At 39.9% G+C, this 22,258-nt stretch overlaps 1 protein-coding gene across 1 annotated transcript in view; it reads left to right on the top strand.

Moving 5' to 3' along the window:
- Nucleotides 1-22,258, top strand: part of LOC149472275 (amphiphysin-like) — a 266,577-nt gene that overhangs the window by 180,271 nt on the left and 64,048 nt on the right. The window contains exons 4-5 of the mRNA XM_089687084.1: nt 11,834-11,928; nt 12,685-12,780. Of these exons, the coding sequence (XP_089543210.1) occupies nt 11,834-11,928; nt 12,685-12,780 (191 nt within the window). The remainder of the gene's footprint in view (nt 1-11,833; nt 11,929-12,684; nt 12,781-22,258) is intronic.

Raw genomic sequence — 22,258 nt, 5'->3', positions numbered from 1 at the left:
TTTTTTGCTCCATACTAGAATCAGATCACATGGGTATTCAGACCTATGTGATCCTATTCTACACATCGCACCTCATTTTATGGACAGATTTCAGCGTGTTGTTAACTTAACATACACACCTGCAGCAGTTCGCATGAACGGGGTGCCATTCTGACACTGGAACAGAAACTGCTGTGAATTCTGCACCGCATCAGTGTGAACCCAGGCTGAGTGTTATTTTTCTTCATGGTGTACATTATATCACAATACTGACTGATTGAAATTTAGATCTACATGCGTAGTTATAATTCAATCATTTGAAAACCCTTGACTATGCGCAAGTGATCTCCATATAACTATTTATATGACTTTGTTAATGTATTGGTTGCACCAGTGAAGATTTAGGTTTGTCATATTAACCACTTGCCTACAGGACACTTATACCCCCTTCCTGCCCAGGACAATTTTCAGCTTTCAGCGCTGTCGCATTTTGAATGACAATTGCGTGGTCATGCAACCCTGTACCCATATGAAATTTTTACAATTTTTTTGAGATAGATAGAGCTTTCTTTTGGTGGTATTTAATCACCTCTGGGTTTTTTTATTTTTTGCTAAACAAACCAAAAACATCTGAAAATTTTGAAAAAAAAAAGTTTTTTCTTAGTTTCTGTTATAAAATTTTGTAAATAAGTGATTTTTCTTCTTTCCTGATTTGCGCTAATAAGGCTGCAGTGATAGGCACTGATAGGCTGCACTGATGGGCACTGATGAGGAGGCACTGGTAGGTGGCACTGATGGGCATTGACAGGCATCACTGGAGGGCACTGAAAGGCATCACTCATATATGGCACTGATAGGCGGCACTGACTGGCACTGATAGGTTGCACTGATTGGCAGCATTGGTTTGGCGGCACTGACTGGCACTAATAGTTGGCACTGAAAGGCAACTCAGATGGGCACTGATATGTGGCATTGATGTGCACTGGTAGACACTGATATGTGGCATTGATGGGCACTGGTAGGTAGCATTGATAGGCACTGACAGGTGGCATTGATGGACACTGACAGGTGGCACTGATGGGGCTACACTGATCATCAGGGCACACTGATCATCAGGGTACATGTCCCCTCTGAGTAATGCTGATTACCGGCTCTCCTCTCCTCATGAGCTGTCAGCGTGACAGCTCGTGAGGAGAGAAATGCCGATAACCAGCATTTCCTTATTTACATGTGATCAGCTGTGATTGCACACAGATGATCACATGAGAGCCGACGTCATTGGCTCTTTCCGTTGATCAGTGATCCGCTGTGTCCCAGGGACACAGCGCACCACCGATCGCTGTGCTGCGCGCCCACGTGGTCAATTTATTTCTGAAAATTAGTTATGCACTCTGAGACATCCCTGCTAACCCACAAAGAGAAATTGAATGAGCTGATAGATGATATCGACTGGAGTCGTGTGAATTGGAAGTAACGAACAATCAGATGCATTCATCATGTTAGGATACAGAGATTCTGATGGATCCACTTCATCCAACCGAAACCCAATATTTAGGAATCATCATTTTATTTCACTTTTATATCTTACTGTATTTATTGCAATATTATTCCATTTCATATGAAGTGCATTTTTTTAATAATGAAAAATGTTAATGCAAAATAAAAACGAAATGGATCCAAATCAATTTGGATCATTCGTTATGTTATGATATTTTGAATGCTTCAAACATTAACAAAGTGCCCAAACTATTGCTTCATATCATCTGAATGAAACAAATGAATACAAGTTAATTTCTTGTTTTGTTATAAATATTTTGGATTTGTTGAAATTTGTTACTATCGTGATTCGGAGATTTGGATACATTTGAATCTCTGAATGACAAAAAGTTTGCCTGAATTTCGATTCATAACAAAACAAATCACATGTCTAAATGTTAGCCAGGACACTAGTACTCACACATCACTCTCCTCTCCCATAACTGGTTTGGTGGTTCTTGTCAGAGTAAGTGTGTGTGTTCTCTGGTTGCCAGATGATAGAGGATGGTAGAGCCACTGAGTCATTAGTTGGAGTCAAGGTTTACTGAGGGAAAATGCTTCTCTGCTGCTGGTTGAGGTCCTTTGAAGTTGGAGAACCCGTGCCCCCCCACACACACTCAAAATCAGGATGTTTTTATTATATTATATTGTACAGGAATTATATAGTGCCAACAGTTTTCTCAACGCTTTGCAATATAAAGGGAGACAATACAGCAACAATACAGTTCAATACAAGAGGGTTAGGAGGGCCCTGCTCCTTGGAGCTTACAAACTAAAAGGGAGGTGCTGGTGGTACAAAAGGTAATAACTGTGGGGGATGGAGTGGTAGAAGGAATAGAAGATTCTGTTATTAGCTGAAGGCAGGATAGACTTCCCTGAAGAGATAGGTTTTCAGAGATCGCCTAAAAGTGGGCAGAGTAGGCAATAGTCTGATAAATTGGGGTACAGAGTTCCAGAGGACGGGGGAGGCTCTGGAGAAGTCCTGGAGATGAGCATGGGAGGAGGAAACCAGGGAGCTAGAGAGCAGGAAGTCATGCGAGGAGCGGATAGGTCGGTTTGGGTGACATTTGGAGACAAGATTGGTGATGTAATTTGGTGCAGAGTTAGAAATGGTTTAATATATTATTGTTAAGGTTTTGAATTTTATTCACCGGGCAATGGGAAGCCAGTGGAGGGATTGGCAGAGAGGGATGGCAGATATGGAACGGTTAGTATGGTGGATAAATCTGGCAGCAGCATTCATGATAGACTGAAGAGGGGATAGCCTGCGATGAGGTAGGCCATTGAAGAGGGAGTTACAATAGTCAAGGCAAGAGACAACCAGGGAGTGAATAAGTTGCTTAGTAGTTTCAGAGGTTAAGAACGGGCGTATCTTGGAGATGTTGTGGAGGTGAAGTCTACAAGATTTGGGCAGTGATCGGATTTGGGGCTGAAAGGACAGATGGGAGTCCAGGATTACACCTAGCACCCTGGCATGAGGGGAGGGACTGATGGTTGTATTACTGATCTTGATGGAGAAGTCAGGGGAGGAGGCATGGGCTGGAGGGAATAGTATGAGCTCAGTTTTGGAAAGATTGTGTTTGAGGAAGTGGAATGACATCCATGCTGATATGTGACTTGGTAGGTTAGTAATGCGAGAGGAGACTGAAGGGGTGAGGTGAGGAGTAGAAAGATAGATTTGGATCTGACTATTGTTCCTTGATGTGATAAGCTGTGATGTTATCTTCCTCGCATCACCATCCACATGACACACAGAAAAATTAATCTGACCCAAACATTTGTCTTTTGAAGCATACTCCATGATTGGCATGACTAAGAGCAATCTGGTTGTGCATGGGTGTCTGAAACCTTTGGGCAGAGTTAGATTTAAGAATAGCATTATAAAAGGATTTTAATCACAGCCTCTTAGCATTTGTTGGTCTAATTAACTACATGCCGCCCAGCCACTGTACATATATATGACGGCAGGGTGGCACTCGCAGGCAAAACCACGTTTTAAAACGTGTGTTTTGTAAATGAATAGGGGGCGCGCGAAGCGCGCCGCCGCCCTATTTGTCCCGTGGATCACTGCCGCAGATGTCAGTCACCGGGTCACAGCCGCTCCTTAGAGGCTATGTCCCGGCGATTGGCGGCAAACAGTGACAGACAGCACAGCTGCAGTAGCTGTGCTGTCTGTCACTTCCCTGTCAGCTCGAGGATGAGCCGATAGAGAAAGAACAGTTTCTCTTTCTCGATCAGCCTTGTCCCGCCCAGTACACACCCCCGCCCCCTAGTAAAACACTCCCCTCACTCCTATAACCCTTCCCTGCAAAATAAAGTTAACCCCTTCCTCCCCATTGCCATTAGTACAGTGTCAGTTTTTTTTTTTTCGCACTGATCACTGTATTAGTGTTTTTGGGGATGTCAGTGACCCCAAGTCAGTACCCCCCAATGTCAGAATGTCCACCGCAGTCCCGCCATAAGTCGCTGGTCGCTGCCATAAGTCCCTGATCGCCGCCCTAATTCGCTGATCGCCACCATTATTAGTATAAAAAAAAACTAAAAATCCCAGTATCTTTCCCGCCATTTGTAAACGCTTTCACGCTGTGAAATAACTTTCACGTAAACCAATTCATTTACACGTGTTGGGTTTTTTTTTAGCAAAGACATGTCGCAGAATACATTTTGGCAGAAATGTATGACTAAATTTGATTTTTGCATTTTTTTTTACTGGACATGATTTATAGCAAAAAGTCCAAAATATTGTTTTTTTTTTCCTCAAAATTGTCAGCCTTTTTTTTTTTTAATAAAAACCGCACAGGCGATCAAATACCACCGAAAGAAAGCTCAATTTGTGGGGGAAAAAAAGGATGTAATTTCATTTATGTACCATATTGCATGACTGCGCAATTGTCCGTTAAACTAGCGCAGCGCTGTATAGCAGAAAAATGGCGTAAATTGTAGTATTTATACCATAGTTTGTAGATGCTATAACTTCCACACAAAGCAATCAATATACACCTATTGGGATTTTTTTTACCAAAAACATGTAGCAGAATACATTTTGGCCTAAATTTATAACCAACTTTGAGTTTACTATATATTTTTTATAGCTGAAAATAATAAATATTGTTTTTTTTGGCGTTTTTTGTTTATAGCGTGAAAAATAAAAAGCGCACAGGTGATCAAATTACACCGAAAGAAAGCTCTATTTGTGTGAAAAAAGGACGTAAATTTTGTTTGGGTGCAGCATTGCATGACCGCGCAATTATCAGTTGAATTAGTGCAGCGCCAAGTAGCAAAAAGAGGCCTGGTCATTAAGGGGGGTAAATCCTCTGGAGCTCAAGTGGTTAACTATGAATGCTAAGACATCGATTGTTTCTTGGTTCTATGTTACTCAAGCTTAGAATAACACCTGTATATACATACAGTACATTGTTCAGTAGTAATATGCTTGAAACAGTGTGGTTTGAAGCTTTTCCTAAGAAATATGTCTGTACCAAGCAACTCTTTATTACCAATAATCACTGTTCTAAATATAACTATCGGTGTAAACTGAATGCATACAGCCCTGATTAGACTCCTGCTTGTCAAGCCTGACTTATGGCTTCATTTTGTCCAAACCTATTATCATCATAAATTACATTACAGCTCCTGCTATACAGATGGGTATACAATGGTGTAACTGTGTGATTATCCTTGGCTTCAGTGGTAGCATGGATGATTTCTTTATCTAATGTAAGAACTGTGTTTTTATTATTGTTGCTTTATTGTGCCCATATATCTAAGACAGTTTCAAATATTGTTGTTTTAAAGAACCACCAAATCCAGCTTATAATAGTTTACCACTGAAATTAAAAGAAAACAAAACATACATTTTATTTAACTTTTTTTTCATCATATTATGTTTTTTATTATTTATATAAAATTTTTATTACACATATTTAATACATGCCACACATAACTATTTAATACTGTATATGATGTACCCAAGGCACAAGTTTGGTTCAGAACATTAAAGATTTTGAAAGGAAAGAGCACAACAGAAGGTTTTTTTCAGACTGTCCGTCCAATTAAAATTCTGTCCACTTTCATACAGGGCAGGTGGGGGGAGGTGATTTGTTTAGCTTGTTGGAGTTTCAGCTACTGATCTCTGTAAACAGGCTTATTTTGCTTTAACGTGGTTCTAACGCATAAACAATTTTTATCTTAATGCATTCCTTACATTAAGGTAAAAAAAAGTTTAGGTAGTGGTATGCCCCCTCCCACCCACCCCATACATACCTGAGCCCTTATTCGATTCAGCACTGTGCCCATCTGTAGCAGCTCTCTCCTCTCATTTCCTGGTCTCACAGGCTTTGCTGAGGCTTTGCTTTGTTGGTCAAATTCTGTGACAAGGGGGCTGAGCCGAGCCACACTGTCTGTGTCTATAGATGCAGGCAGAATGGTTCAGGAGTGAGCCTGCAGGTCTGCCCTCATAGAAAGCGGCTTGCTATAAGGGTGCTCCAAGAAGAGGACATCAGCCGGGGACCCGAGGAGGTCTTGAGCAACTCTGTGCAATTCAATTGCACAGAGAAGGGAAGTATAAACTTGGTTGTTATATAAAAAAAAAAGAGTTTACAGTCAATTTAAAGAAATAAAAATTATTCTGATCAATGTGTGAAAAAGGGCCCACAGTACCATCTTCTAAATGGCAATAATTAATAACCAATGAAATGAGCCATGCAAGTATACATGTAAGCAGGGAAATATTCTTAAATAGTTAAGGTAATAAAATATAGGCATCTATCAGCATCATAACTGCTTAGGTCTTCTACAAAGTCCCAAAGTCTAGAATCATGTGAGATACTCTTCTGCAAATTTCAATACTTCCTTGCAGTTCTAAAGCCTGGCCCACCCCAATCCTGCAACTTTTATTAAATAACCATAAGAATGCTACTTAAAGTGTGATCTTCTAGGACAATGCCTTCTGGTTTCTTAAGGGGTGCCTTGGCAAATTGCCTTAAAATTGCCACATATTACCCAAAAATTGTCAACAAACCAGCGAATGCATCAAACTTGCCTTTTTATTACACAAAGCCACAGGTTTTTTATTGTGCACCATTACAACTTTGGGCACCATGCAGGCCAGCCACAGTCATTCTAAAAACCAAAGACATCATCGGTTGATAAAAGACAAAACAGAGGGCACACCGGCCTTGTACATTACCTTTAAAAATGAATTTATTGTATAAAAAATGGTAATATACTCACATAGGTTAAAATGTCAAAGACACATCACAGGCTCTGAGGAAGAGGCAAGGCCTCGACAACGCGTCAGCCAGTTGGATGTCTATTAATCCAATTACAGATTACATCCAATGTGATTGGGCCTTGCTGTACTTCATATGATGTGCCTTTGACATTTTATCCTTTGTGAATATTATTACCATTTTTTATACAATAAATTAATTTTTAAAGGTAATGCACAAGGCCGGTGTGCCCTGTTTTGTCTTTTTGTATGCAGTTCATTTGGATTCCCCTGGTCTGTTGAGGGCAGCAAGGTGTGCATCTTCTAGGCATCCCATGTGTGGTTCTCGTTACTTTGTAGTCTATCGTCCAGCGCAGGAGTAGAAGCTTTTGCTATTTTTTTTATCATCGGTTGATAAGGAGGACACAGGAGCCTGCACAGCATCCCTGTTTTACCCTTCCCTGTCCCTCTCTGTCAGCATTGGAGTCATGTTAGCAGAGAAAGGGGGAGAAACTGAGGGAAAAGAGAAATGTTAGAATACTAGTTAGCGTCAGTTTGGAAAGGTGGAGTCATAAATCACTGTTAATGTTGGATGGCCCATGTGTGTGGATACTGCTGCAATATGCAAAATGTTTAGTTCAGTTTTTTTACATGTTAGAATGGGATACCTAGAGATTGTTCAGAATTTTAAAGGGTGCCTTGACTGAAAAAAGGTTGAGAGCCACCGTTCTAAGACACCGAAGAATACATTTGCAGATTTGCTAGCATTTTATTACTTTAGTAGTTTAGAAAAGATTTAAAGTGATATTGAAGGTGTGTTTTTTATTAATTAAAATAACAAACATGTCATACTTATCTACTCTGTGCCATGGTTTTCCACAGAGCAGCCCCAATCCTCTTTTTCTCAGGTCCCCCCGCCGACACCCCTGGCTCCTCCCCCTTGACCAGTGCCCCCAAGCCACTTGATATGGGGGCACTGGTGCACATTGAGCCACGGCTCAGGCCCACTCGCCTATCTCTTCTCATTGACTCACTGACTGTGATTGATAGCAGTGAGAGCCAATGGCTCCTGCTGCTGTGTCTTAGCCAATGAGGAGAGAGAAACCCTAGACAACTGGGGCTCCCTTGCACATCGCTGGATAGAGAAGGTGCTCAAGTGAGTAATATGAGGGTGTTTGGGGGGAGCAGCATACAGAAGGTGTTTTACCTTCATGCATAGAATGCATAAATGTAAAAAAAAAAAACCTTCAGCCGTTACAGCCACTTTAAGGCTATCACATAAAATGCCAATAAAATACATTTACATTTTTGGTTGTAACATGACAAAATGTGGAAAATGTCAAGGGGTATGCATACTTTTTCAAGGTACTGTAGTTCTCCCTTCATCCAGATTATGGTTTTCCCTTGAGAGCTGACCCCACTCTCCATTTCTAGAGTAGTTTCTTCCCTTCGCAGGGTCATATACTGTATAGCCACCCTTATGTGTGCACTCCCAAGGACTACTGGCTGCGTGTGTTCAGACCAGGGGCAGACTGACCATTTGGAAACTCGGGCACTGCCCGAGGGCCCGGGGTCAGTAGGGGCCCATGAGATGCCCCTGGTACCTTTTTCATAAGCTTTTTTGAGTTTGGGCAAGGACACAGGGGTGCTGGGACATGAAGTCCAGGTGAATACATCCTGACAAATAGTACTGAGTTTATGTGAAAGTTCAGGAAACCACAGTGCAAGAAAGTGGAGGATGTAGGGGCATAATGGAGAAAAGCATGTTTTTATAGCCTAGACTGCAATTGCTTACCTTGCTACGCTAATGTAATCAATAATGTGATGTTTGTTTTAAAAATAAGGTTTTAGTAATACTTTAAGCATTCTTTTAAAATTGACATTTTTTTTCTAATTAGCAGTCAGTAGTTAATTAGATGCGGTATGGTTCAGTAAGCAAAATAATTATGTCTTTTTTTTAAATCCAGGTCTGTAATTAGGGCTTGAAAGACTAAACCTAATCTAGCATCCTATTAGAGTACCATTTAAAGAAAAAATTTTAAAATAGTACCAGTTGACCCTTCTATTTGAAGGCACTCTTCTATCTATGTGATGATAATAAGGTTTGAGGAGCCTAAACTGAGTGGGAAATAAGTTTTCATTGTCAGAATTCATAAATCTGCAACCAAATCGTATGACTGAACAGTTCAGCTTCAGACCAAAAGCAGGCTATCATAAATCATGTTTAGGACAGTGGCAGAGTCGTTTTTGTGCCTTTTTGCGCACATATTCAAATAAATAAATCAATAAATCACTACTAACCCTGCGCTAGGATATAACTCACTGTGAAAAAAAAATACATGCAAAACAAATGTGTACAACAAACAATACAAAGTGCTGCTGCTGATACAAAGGTTCTATGACCTAAATCAAATAGTATACAGACTCACAGTGCTACCCCTAACGTGTTACTCACTAATAATAAACACATACAGTAATACCACTTTACAAATAAGAATATAAATTCAAAACTTATAGTGTACATGTATACATGCTCAATATTCCAATAATGCAGTCTCGGCAATAAAGTGCTAGAGTTTAAATGAATACTGTGCAATCTTGCAATCACTTGTGCTGGTGTGCTACACATGCATTCATCTCATTGTGGTGCTCCCCTCTGATGTTCCCACACTCACCAAACTTGTAGACTATATGCCTCTATTCTAGTGAGTCCAGCCATTATATTTGAGGAGCAATAGAAGACAGAGAAGAATAGAAAATCTTGCATCCAGGGAGCCTTGTGTACTCACAAGTGTGTGACTCTTAATGGTTAGGCATTCAAGGCCATATGTTTTTGTGAGTGCGGGAACATCGGAGGGAAGCACCATGAAATGAATGCCTGTGTAGCGCACCAGCACAAGTGATTGCAAGATTGTAAGACTCTTTTTTTATTTTTCTCTCTCTTTCTAATGCTCTCTGTGTATATCTCTCTAGTTTTCCATATCCCTCTTCCTGCTCCCTCTCTATCATCTCTGTTTCCTCCCTCTCTCGCTCCTTCCTCCCTCTCGCTCTTCTCCCTTTATTCCTCTCTTGTCTCCCCCCATCTTTCTCTACCCTTCTCTCTCTTCCCCCCCACAATCTCTCTTTCTCTACTCTCTCACATTTCCCCTTTCTCTCTCTTTCTCTCACTTTTTATAAGTAAGGGCTTGACATTTGTCAATTATCTCTGTGTATATCTCTCTATTTTTCCCTCTCCCACCCCTTCCCACTCTCTCTCTCACCTCTCTGTCTCTCTTCCCTCTCACTCTTCCTCATTTTTTTATCTCCTATCTTACCCAATCAATCTTTCTCTACCCTTCTCCCCCCCATTACTCTTTCTCTCCATGTCCCCCTCTTCCCCCCACTTTCTTTCTTTTCCCTCTCTTTCTCCATCTCTTCCCCCCCCCCTCTCTGTTTATGAGTAAGAGCCTGACATTTGTCAGTTATTACTAGGGAAGTTCTGGTCTCTGTGCTTGAAATATTGTATCACAGACTGCTGTCTATGATTCCTAAATTTGGACTTTTGTTTAACATGTCTCCCTTGTGACAATGGTTTAGTGCGTAGCTTTCCTTCCCTGCAGCGCTAGAGTCCTTCAAATGTAGAACACTACCTGCATGGAGTTTGCATCTTCTCCCTGTGAGGGTTTCCTCTGGGTACACTGGTACTCTTTCCTCACTCACACATTCACACCTGCGGCATGTTCACACCTGCGAATATGCCCAACATCCTTTACATGCGAGAACCCCAGTGGGGCTTACCAGAGATTAGCTAAGGGGAGCAGCCCATTAAAAGCAATAGGAGGCTTCTGGTCTCCATAGCTAATTGCGTTCCCTAGCATGTAACTACTCACCTGTAAGCTATCAGCTGAGGATTCCTGATTGACAGGAGAATGTAAAAAAACCAGCAGCGATAGTGTAAAACAGGAAAAGAAAGGAGTAGGATCCTCCCAAAATTCTATGTTCCTTGGGTCTGATATGGATTTTAATGGGGACAACACAAAAATTAGTTTGGTATGGATTTTAAGGGGTAAACTCGTGCAAAAAAATATGAAAAAAGTGTGGGTTCAAGAAAGGGGGAGAAACAAGTGTGTGCCTCTCCCTATTGAACCATACCAGACCACATGCCCCCAGCTTTGAGGAAGTACCTTACCAGGAGGAACTCCATAGCAAAGCACCTTGTACCCATGTTTATGAGGACAAGAGCTTCTATCCCACATGTCTGGCCAGTGCTTGTGGGGGTCTGGTGGTAGGGGGCTTATACAAAATCTGGAAGTCCCCTTTAAAAATTAGGGGGGCACAGAAATCACCCCTCCTGTGAGTGATTAAGGAGTATATAATGCCCCTATTCATTCAAAAGAAAGTCAATAGTAAATAAACCCACACACTTTATGAAAGTCCATTAAATAAAAAAGTGTCCCATGAAGCAAATCTATGTCAGTCATGATGACTGATGCCCCCTCGTCCCCATGACACCCATTGATGCATCCAAACCCATTGCTTGACTGCAGTTGCATATCATCTCCTGATCTTTAAAGCCACAACCTAGGCAAAGGGGTGGGGTCTCCAAATGACGTTAAGGACTGTATATGGACATGACAATACTTGGTCAATGATGTGATTGGGATCGTTTGCAAAGTTGAGCAGTCGGTTCTCACATGTGATGTTTGGCATTTTTCAACTCATCAACTTCAGGGACTACATATTTACTTGCTGCCCAATATGTTGCATATCACACTGACTTTCAGATTCCATTGTAACAAGATAATCAGTTAACCTGTCAGTGGTCATAAAGTAAGGCTGATCAGGGTATATCTCACTTCACTCATTTGTGAAAAGGAAAGGCACACTGTATTTTCAGATTGCACTTTTGTAAACAATGCTATCATCAGATGTAGGAAAAAAACTTGATTTAAAAAAATGTATCAAGTCATTGGTGATTTTTTCTGCCCTGTTATCACGCCACACCTAAAACAGACCTTGGATCTATTGTGTCCTTTAAACAGGGAGAATACATGTGTATTTTTGTGTTTGCATGAATAAATATAAGTATTTGTGCATCCTTTTTATCCATGCATTGTTACATTTATTTAGGAATGCAAGAGGCCTCTCTAAAGCTCACAGAATCTCTTCACGAAGTTTATGAGCCTGACTGGTATGGAAGAGAGGATGTTAAAACAGTGGGAGAGGTAAGTGTTTCCAAAGGCCTTTATAAAAACATTTCTTTCCCTTTTCCTTTCCCTTTCCTCTCCCCTCTTTTCCTTTCTTTTCCTTTCCTTTCCTTAGCCCTCCCCTCCTTTCCTTTCCTTTCCCCGGTGTCTTTCTTTTTCCTTTGACTTTCTTTTTCCTTTGTCTTTCTTTTTTTCTTTGTCTTACTTTTTTCTTTGTCTCTGCCTTTCTTTTTTCTTTGTCTTTCTTTTTCCTTTGTCTTTCTTTTACTTTGTCTTTGTCTTTCTTTTTCCTTCGCCTTTCTCCTTCTTTTTTCTTTGCCTTTGTTTTTCTTTTTCCATTGTCTTTCTTTTACCTTTGTCTTTGTCTTTCTTTTTCCTTTGCCTTTGTTTTTCTTTTTCCTTTGTCTTTCATTTACTTTTGTCTTTGTCTTTCTTTTTCCTTTGCTTTTCTTTTTCCTTTGTCTTTCTTTTACTTTTGTCTTTGTTTTTATTTTTCCTTTGCATTTGTCTTTCTTTTTCCTTTTGCCTTTGTCTTTCTTTTTTCTTTGTCTTTGTCTTTCTCTTTTCTTTGTCTTTTTTTTTTTTCTTTATCTTTGTCTTTTCTTTGTCTTTCTTTTTCCTTTGTCTTTCTTTTTACTTTTCCTTTGTCTCTCTTTTTCTTTTCCGTTTCCTTTTCCTTTGTTTTTCTTTCTCTTTTCCATCTCCTTTTCCTTTGTCTTTCTTTTTCTTTTCCTTTGTCTTTCTTTTTCATTTTAAATGTATATTTTTTTTCAGAAATGTGATGTACTTTGGGAAGATTTTCATCAAAAATTAGTGGATGGAGCCTTGTTAACACTTGATACATATCTAGGACAGTTTCCTGACATAAAGGTATGTTACAAATGTGATAAGATACATTGTTTTTAAAAACAATGTAATCTGCAGATGATGAATGTTCGGCTGTTCCAACATGTGAATGTACTCAGAAGTGAAAGGCCTTATTTATGAGGTTTCCACGTCCACTTTACATATGCAGGAAAATGCCAATATACCTGCTGTGTCAGTAGTTGTTTGGTAATATCAAGAGCTAATCACAACTAGCCTAAAAACCACAAGACAGTGGAGGTGAAATGCAATTCTCTTACCCCCAGCACCAGGACTTAATTTTATGAGGTCAGATGACTGATAAATTGTTGTTTCCATTGGTAATTGCACTTATTCCTTGCCTTTATAGAATAGACATGAATTTTAGACATGTTTTAAATGAAGTAAGTAACAGACTAAAAATGACTTGGGGCACCACTTTTCTATCAAGGGGTTTTCCTATGAAAGAATTGACTGTCGTCTGATTTCTGATTTCCTGATTCCCAATCAGTAACTCAAAAAAATACTGACGGTAAAAATCCGAAGTTTTTTGCAGGAGGTCAACAACAGCATTCTGATTCTCATTTCCCTTGAATTTTTCTTCACCTATCACATTAAGCTGTACAAAGGGTAAAATACAACATCTAGGCAATGTTATTATTTCACAAACAAGAACTAATGTCATACTCATTAGGGTACTGAACCCAGGTAATTGTCCCTCCAGCTGTCTTCTCCTAGGGGCCTGCCATTCTAGCAATGGAACCCAACAGGCATGATTTTTTTTTGCTGGTTTGAATTAGTCTAATTTCCTTCATTTAGACCGGGAGTCAGCAATCCATAGTAGATCATGCCCAAGTGACTGGAAGATCACGGTCTGGGCTTGCTGATCCACCATCCCAGAGTGTCAAACAAAATGCAATGCAGAGGGACTACTTGTAAAGTTAGAGCTGTAGTAGGGAGCAAGAGTCGCATAAGCCGATGCCTCCTCTGTAGTGCTGGCTCCAGTCCCATGCAGAGTGATACCAACTGCACTCCACCTCTTATCCTGGTTAGAGGTCTCCAGAGTGGTGCCAGCTGCAGAAAAGAAGAAATCTTCATGTCAGTGTGAAGCAATACACTGGGCATAATAGTATAGGGCTGCTTTCACACTGATGCACTGCGATTTACTAACACTGTGGGTGCAGTGCAGTGAACATTGTAGCTTTTCTGATGGTTTGCTGTGCTTAGCCATACACTTCTATTGTATTCTGAATCCTGAATGCAGGAATTTGGGTGCACTTTCAGAAAGTGTGCCACAGCTGCAGGATCTAATAGAAGTCTATGGCAAAGTGCAGCTAACCCAAGAAAGTCGCAAATGCACTGGGTTGCACCCTCTTTGCGTGTGCATCAGTGTGAAAGCAACCTTATGGGGGTCTCAGAACAGGAAAGGTTCATTTACATTTGCAGTTTAGGGGGTAGTAAAACCCCATAGTTAACGTGTTTTTACCACCCCCACCACAACCGCACCCTCTTTAGCTGCAGTGGCCAGGGGTGTACACATGTTGCAGCCATAACAGGAGTTATAAGACCTGTCATGGCTGGTGGGTGTAGCACCTGCCGTCTCTTTCCCTCTATAGTTCAATACACGGGTCTCCCGACCTCCCACACTGCGTCTCCGGCCGGCTGAACAAGACAACTCTTGGACAAACTCCTCCAGTACCACCCGGAAAGTTTGATGGCTGTCATTAGCAGGCTCGTTATATCCATTGGCGAGCCCCCCCTTCTCCTAAGGTGCTCCTTCATACCTGATCTATGCATATTGCATGATCCCCCCGATGGCTGTGATTTATACTGCTGGAGACTGGTAACCTGCCCTGGATGGATGACCCCTGGTGGTTGGTTCCTGCCTAGATGACTTCATCCGTGCTAAAGGTTCCATTCCCTGAGTACCAGGTCTTATATACTCCAATGCACAATCATTTGTGCTATCTGGTTAGTGCATTGTACACCTACTCTCACAGCCACAACAATCACGTTTATTCGCTTTATATACTATACGGACTAGAGCACTATTGTCCCTATTTGCACCTATGAGATTTTATCGTAGACGGCTCTTTTACCTTTTACCGGTGTTAAATGTCAGTTTTTGAATATTATTGCTCTTTTGTCTACTCTCGTTTACGTGCATTTATACGGACTAGAGTACAATTGTCATTATTTGCACTTATGTGATTATACCTTAGACTGGTCTTCTTACCTTTTAGCGTGGTTAAACGCCACTTTTGAATATTATTGTTCTTTTGTCTACTTTCTTATACGTACCTATATTTTTTTCATCATTATCATTCTAGCGCTGCATATTTACATTTGTTTATATATTTTCATTGGAGGTTTTTGAGGTTTCCCTCTTTATGCTGGCAGCTTTCCACTCATACCGCAACCCAGCGCTCATATAGCTTGTTTTTTATGTGTACACCTTTGACTGCTGCCTCAGCAGCTAAAGGGGGCAGGGATTGGGGGAGGTAAAATCGCAACGCAACCACAGGGTTTTACCACCCCCCAACTTTACGTGTGAATGAACACTAAGGGTGCTGCTACCGAATGCAACTAAAAGCTCATTCACAAGTGCAGCAGGCACTGCTGCACCTTCTGAGCGATCTGAGTGTGTCTGACAGGTGGTGAGAAGGCAATGTGTTGCCACCTCACCACCTGATTTAAACCCATGATTGCCGTGCAATGCATGCGATTGCGACATGGTAGTCTGGCAATTAGAGGCTTAAATCAGGTGTGAAGAGACGACACTGTACCCGGTGATCTTTGACTTCTCCCATATTGTTCAGGTAGATCTCAATTTCTCTAAGATTGCCTACCTCTCATTTAGACTTGCTCAGTTTTTTGCAGCTTTACTGCATTGCTTAAAAGTAGAATAGATTAATTTAAACCAGCTGTAAAATGAAAAAAAAAAAATGTGAAAATGAATCCTGCTTTTCTCTGCTTTACATTTAGTTCATTTTATGGAAACCAAACAGCAATGTTATGCTATATATTTAGCCATTCTTGTTACATAGGTTCTGTAGTGAGAAGCAGAGAGGGGACTTCATAGCTTTTTTCCAGATACAGGAAAGTATTATATTTCTTCTAGTAGGCTCTAGATGAATAGGCAGGATCATGTACACCAAATAAAAATTCTTTACATTGTCCTCATCTTCAATGTGATGAGGATTTGGTACAAGGACAGAATCATCAAATAGTTCATCATTAAGTGGCTGGTTTTAGCAAGAAGTGTAAGATCCCTTCAAAAACTTACAGATGGCAGTCATATAGTAGGAAATGACCTGACTGTACATTTATATGTGAAGCAAAGAGCTATGGTACACTATTTTAGGAGGCAGAACAAACTAAAACTAGAACATTTTCTGATGGACAGCCTTTGTGCCTATAGAGATGTTCCCTCCTAGTTGAAAGTACTTTATAAACCAGTGTTTTTAAAATTCATCAAATCATATTTAATCTTTTTGGTATGTATTTTTTGATCAGTGTAGTAGTCTGTCTGTTATTTGTTCTGTGCATACTTCTGGGAACGGCAATAAGCAAATTATAGGAACATAGACTGTAGGTAAATATAAACCAATGTGCGCTATACTGAGGGTGAGGGGGGGATTTAATAAATTGCAACTTCACTAAAGGTGTTGTACTTTAATTTTTGCATTCCTAGTGAGATGAAAAACTATATTCCTGCTGCCCAGCTTTCCATGGCTTGTTCCTTCTACCCCTGACATGTGTATTTCATTAAATTAAATCGATCCACACTACCGCCATTGCTCTAACATATTTGGATAAATGGGGAATCAGCGAGCGCTTAGAACAAATAAAGCAGCTGTACACTAAACGGAAACCATAAAACCTTCAGAACAACATATATAAAATAGTGCAGCGCTAACAATACTAAAACAAGTTATATAATAAATAATACATTGATATGGGTCAATTAAAATAATCAATAAATAATAATCATAAAATATTAGAGTCCGTATGAAATGTATAAATGTAATTGAGGCCCAAGGTGACACAATTATTCCCGGCAGTGTATCAATCAGCAAAAAGTTCTGTGAGCCGCAAAATATAGATAAAATGCGAACTCACCAGATGCGCAAAGATAATGCGCAATGTATTAATTAATGGAGGTCTGCCCGGAATCCCTCTTTAAGGTAGTGCAGGAAAACCAGCTCAGGATAGGTGAATATCGTCAAAGTGGCGTTATATTCGGAAGTCCCCTTTAAGGACGTGTATGCAGCCTCTTCTTGATACAGGGATGGTCACCAGGGGGAGCTCTGGGGGATTAAAAGCTCACCAAAGAGCAACAAAGGGAAATACCCATAGTGTAGTAAATTTGATTAAAGTTTATTAATGATGAAAAGAGATTCATACACGTGACAATATCCTTCCAGAGCAAATCTAAGTGAAATAGCAATGCAGCATGAAGCTGCTATGAGCACTGACCAACTGGTAGGAGATAATGGCCGCCGGACCTCCGTGATCCGGCGGCGTGACATCAAGGCATGCAGGCTCCTCCAAGATGCATTTCGTACACACGTGCACCTTCAGTAGGGGTATGCCTTTGCAGCCTGACGTCTATCTAATGTACTTATAGCCGAAATGGCGGGCCGCAACGAGCGAGAGCCATTTTGCAGGAGACCAAATGGGCTGCGCACGTGTGAACTAGTGGGCGCCATTTTCCGTTGGTCAGGTTATTAGTGTTAAAGAAATACAGAGGTAATATGCGAGCGCTATCCGAGAATCTATAAAAGATAGCAGCTAGAACACCAAAAAAGGTAACCAATAAAGAACCTTCCAACAGAGTACATATATATAAGGTGCAGCGCTAAAATAACATAAATATAAACATCATATTATAGCATAAAATCAAGTGCAAATATCAGATCACACTGAGGTGAAATTCAGTGAATAAAAAGTCCCAAGATAAATGTAGGCCCAACGTGGGGATCCAATAGATCCTAATGGGTGCGTGGGCAGAGTTCCAGTGAACCACACGGTGAATCTGGTGTAAAAAATGCGCACTCACCAGAAGTGCGTCAAAAATATGCATGTGAGATTTATCCTGTTACATCAGTTAGCGGTCATCTACTGCCAAGGTAAGGTCAGGGTCATACACCTTCCAATCGCAACTCGGGGTAGGCACTCCAAGATTCTTAAACGTGGCAGCACATCTCTGTGGGTTGAAATACCCACAGACCGTCACCAAAAGTATATACAAGTGAAAAAATCCAATATATGATTAGGACATTGGAGACATTTGAAAAAACGAGGACAAAACCAATAAACAATGAGGAAATAAGGGGGGGGGGCTGCCTGTCACAGTCAGTATTGCGGGCAAAAGGTAAAAGCAAATAAGCACATGCTAAATAACCACAAATGAAGGTACAATGACAATATAATTTGAAATTCATATGGGAAATTAAAAAAATAATTAATCACAATGGAAGTAAATGATGTAACAAAAAATATAAAACACATAGAATGTAATGATTAACTCTGGAGACATCATAAAATGCGTGGGGAATACTACAAATAATAACATTATAAGAACATAATAAAACAAATAGAATGTAATGATTAACTCTGGAAACATAATAAAATGCGTGGGGAATACTAAAGAGATAATAAAACCCCCAAAGTTGGCATGATATAAAATAGAATCAGATGACAAAAAACACACCCAAAAAAATTAAAAAATGCACAGTGTAGATAACTTAAATAAATAAAATAAATATAATACCTAAAATGGGTAAATAAATCCATATAATACACCAAAAAACACAAATAAGGATAAAAATGTAGAATCAGATAGGCAAGACATGCACATAGAATCACATAGGCAAAAAATGTGTATAAAACCACTGCTAAGGTTTAAATGAAAAATAAAAAGATAATATAACTAATTAGGAAGACGGGTTCCCAAGGCTGGTGGACAATTAAATATGTAAAAATAAAATGAAATAAAATTCAAGTATATAAAAAAAAACGGTTGTGAATGATTCCTAACTATTGTCAATAAAGCAGTTGATGTCCACATCTATATTGTGGCCAGCTGGGGTTAGGGTTTTCATATTGTATATCCACTTTGTCTCAGTTTGCGTGACCAGTCTCCTTTTATTGGATCCTCGCCAGTGATTTTGTACAATCTCTATGCCCATACACTTCAGAGAGGAAGGATCTCTTCCATGATGATATCTATAATGTTTAGATAATGAGTGATCTCTCAATCCTCTCTTGATGTTATATACGTGCTTGTGAAATCTGTCCCTTAATCTTCTTGTGATACGGCCTATATACTGCTTATGGCACGGGCACTGGAGCAAGTATACAGCATAGCGATTACTGCATGTGATAAAGGTAGAAATCTCATAGGTTTTCCCTGTAGTAGTGGACTTAAATGACTCAATTTTCTTTAGGGGATTCTTGCTATGTTGGCATATAACACATTTTCTGCATGGATAGAAACCTTTCATAGAGTTGAAAAACACAGGTTTAAGAGGGGGATCCACTATATTAGGTGATATTGTATTTCTCAGGGTAGGTGCTCTCCGGAAGACTATCTCTGGTCTTTCCGGAAGGACAGTAGAAAAAACAGGGTCACCTCGTAGGATATTCCAATTTTTACTGATAGATTTATATTGTACTGAAAAGGACGTTATGAATGGGCAAAATTTGTTCGTTTTCTGAGCATTCGAGGTGGATAGCATGGAGTCTCTATTGAGGCTGGCTACCAAATTCATCTCTTGAGTCCAATTTAGCTTTGTCATAGCCTTTATCCGCAAACCTTTGTCTTCATAACATAGCTTTTTCGTGATAAGCCTCTATATTAGTGCAACTCCTACGTACCCTCATAAATTGACCCTTGGGAATGTTTGCTAGCCAAGAGGGGTGGTGGCAGCTATCTGTGGACATATAACTGTTTCTATCGGTCTCCTTAAAGAATGCCTCAGAAATAATATGTCCACCATCATTAATAAGTGTGACATCCAAAAAACTAATTTCTTTAGTAGTATAGGTATAAGAAAGAAAGGTTTAATATTCAGTTTATTGTTATTGAGAGTCCCAAAAAGTTAATCAAGGTATCTTCATTACCTTGCCACAAGAGGACATCATCAATATATTGCCTATAAAAGATTAATTCTGGCCACTCATGAGCGTAGATTATGTCCTCCTCCCACCTGGCCATAAACAAGTTGGCCAGGCTGGGAGCGAACTTGGCTCCCATAGCGACACCTTTGATCTGCAAATAATATGCCTTATTGAACCAGAAATAATTCTTGTGCATAGCAAAATCCAGAACTTCCAGAATAAAATTCTTCTGTGATTGAGAAATGTGATGTGCCTGATTTAGATAATATTCTACAGCCTGCACCCCATCATTATGGTCTATGTTGCCGTATAGAGATGCAACATCAGCAGTCACTAAAAATGTTAGTTGTCCTGGGTTCCATATAAGGGGTTTGGTATCATTAAGTACCTGTTTGGTATTTTTTAGATACGAAGGTGTAGTGCAGTCCAGGGGCTGTAGAAAATAATTGATGTACTCCTCTATTTTTGAGCAAAGGGACCCTATAACACTGACGATGGGTCTACCCGGTGGGTTGATCGGGTCCTTATGGATTTTAGGAAGGTAGTATAGGATTGAGAGTTTAGGTGCTTTGGGAACTAAAAACTCTTTCTTTTTTATTAATGATGTGATTGTCATAACCTTTATCTATCAGACCTTTCAATAATTTTTTAAACGTGTTTAATGGATCCTTGGGTAGGACAGCATAAGTGTCCTTATCACTTAAAATACTTAAAACTTCCGTCATATAATCATTTTTGTTGAGGACCACTACTCCTCCTTTGTCTGCTGGCCGTATAACCAGATATTTCTTATCTAATAGAGACTTGAGACCAAGGTTAATACTAGTCTTGTTGTGAGGAAATCTAGGCTTAATTGCTTCCATGTCTTTTAACACCATATCTCTAAAAACATTGATATAGGATTGGGATCGAGGAGGGGGATTGAATAGAGAGGCATTTCTTAAATTGGAGTGGATAATGCCATTGTCTGTATGGTTGGACAATATGGGATTATTTAGAATATGTCCTTTTTGCGAGATCTGTCTCACAAATTTTTATGTATCTATATAGGTCTGAAATTTATTCAGGCCTGTCTTGGGGGCGTACTTAAGTCCTTTATCAAGGACTTTGAGTTCCTGTTGAGATAATTCCTCTCCACTCAGGTTAAAAATACATTTCCCATCTACATTATCCTCTTTTTTGTTCCGATTAACTCTCTTTCCTCCTCTATTTCCTCTGTTCGAGTACTTCTTTTTCTGGCTCTTCCCATTCCTAAAAATGGGGCTTAGGGACATAATTAATGTTATTATTTTGGAGTCTATAGCCTTGATTGTTATTCTAAAGTTAGGATGAGGTCTAGTATTATGTCTATTATTAGCCTGGTTTCGTGGTGTTCCCCAATTTCTCAGAGTCTAATTTGTCTACTTCAGCTGTTGTCATTTTGCATCATTATGTGCTTGATTGGCCAATTAATGGGTGGAGCCTCATCCTACCCACCATATATATGCATTTTCTATGTTCCATGTCACTGTATGGGCTATAACTAAGGCTTGTTTATTTATTTATTTATTTCAGGTACTTATATAGCGCTGTCAATTTACGCAGCGCTTTACATATATATATTATACATTCACATCAGTCCCTAACCCTCAAGGGGTGTACAATCTAAGGTCCCTAACTTACATTCATACATACACATACAGGTGAAACTCGAAAAATTAGAATATCGTGCAAAAGTTCATTTATTTCAGTAATGCAACTTAAAAGGTGAAACTAATATATGAGATAGACTCATTACATGCAAAGCAAGATAGTTCAAGCTGTGATTTGTCATAATTGTGATGATTATGGCTTACAGCTCATGAAAACCCCAAATCCACAATCTCAGAAAATTAGAATATTACATGCAATCAATAAAACAAGGATTGTACATAGAACAATATCGGACCTCTGAAAAGTATAAGCATGCATATGTACTCAGTACTTGGTTTGGGCCCCTTTTGCAGCAATTAGTGCCTCAATGCGGCGTGGCATGGAAGCTATGAGCCTGTGGCACTGCTGAGGTGTTATGGAAGACCAGGATGCTTCAATAGCGGCCTTCAGCTCTTCTGCATTGTTCGGTCTCATGTCTTATCTTTCTCTTGGCAATGCCTCATAGATTCTCTATGGGGTTCAGGTCAGGCGAGTTTGCTGGCCAATCAAATCCCGCTGGAAAATGAAGTCAGCATCCCCATAAAGCTCATCTGCGCAAGGAAGCATGAAGTGCTCCAAAATCTTCTGGTAGATGACTGCGTTGATCCTGGACTTAATGAAGCACAGTGGACCAACACCAGCAGATGACATGACTCCCCAAATCAACACAGACTGTGGAAACTTCACACTGGACTTCAGCATCTTGCAG

The sequence above is a fragment of the Staurois parvus genome, unplaced genomic scaffold, assembly GCF_062004578.1.
Source record: "Staurois parvus isolate SC_StPar_1 unplaced genomic scaffold, SC_StPar_1.0 ptg000020l, whole genome shotgun sequence".
Lineage (NCBI taxonomy): Eukaryota > Metazoa > Chordata > Amphibia > Anura > Ranidae > Staurois > Staurois parvus.
The sequence above is the reverse complement of the archived record's forward strand: the minus strand, read 5'-3'. Positions and strand labels throughout refer to the sequence as shown.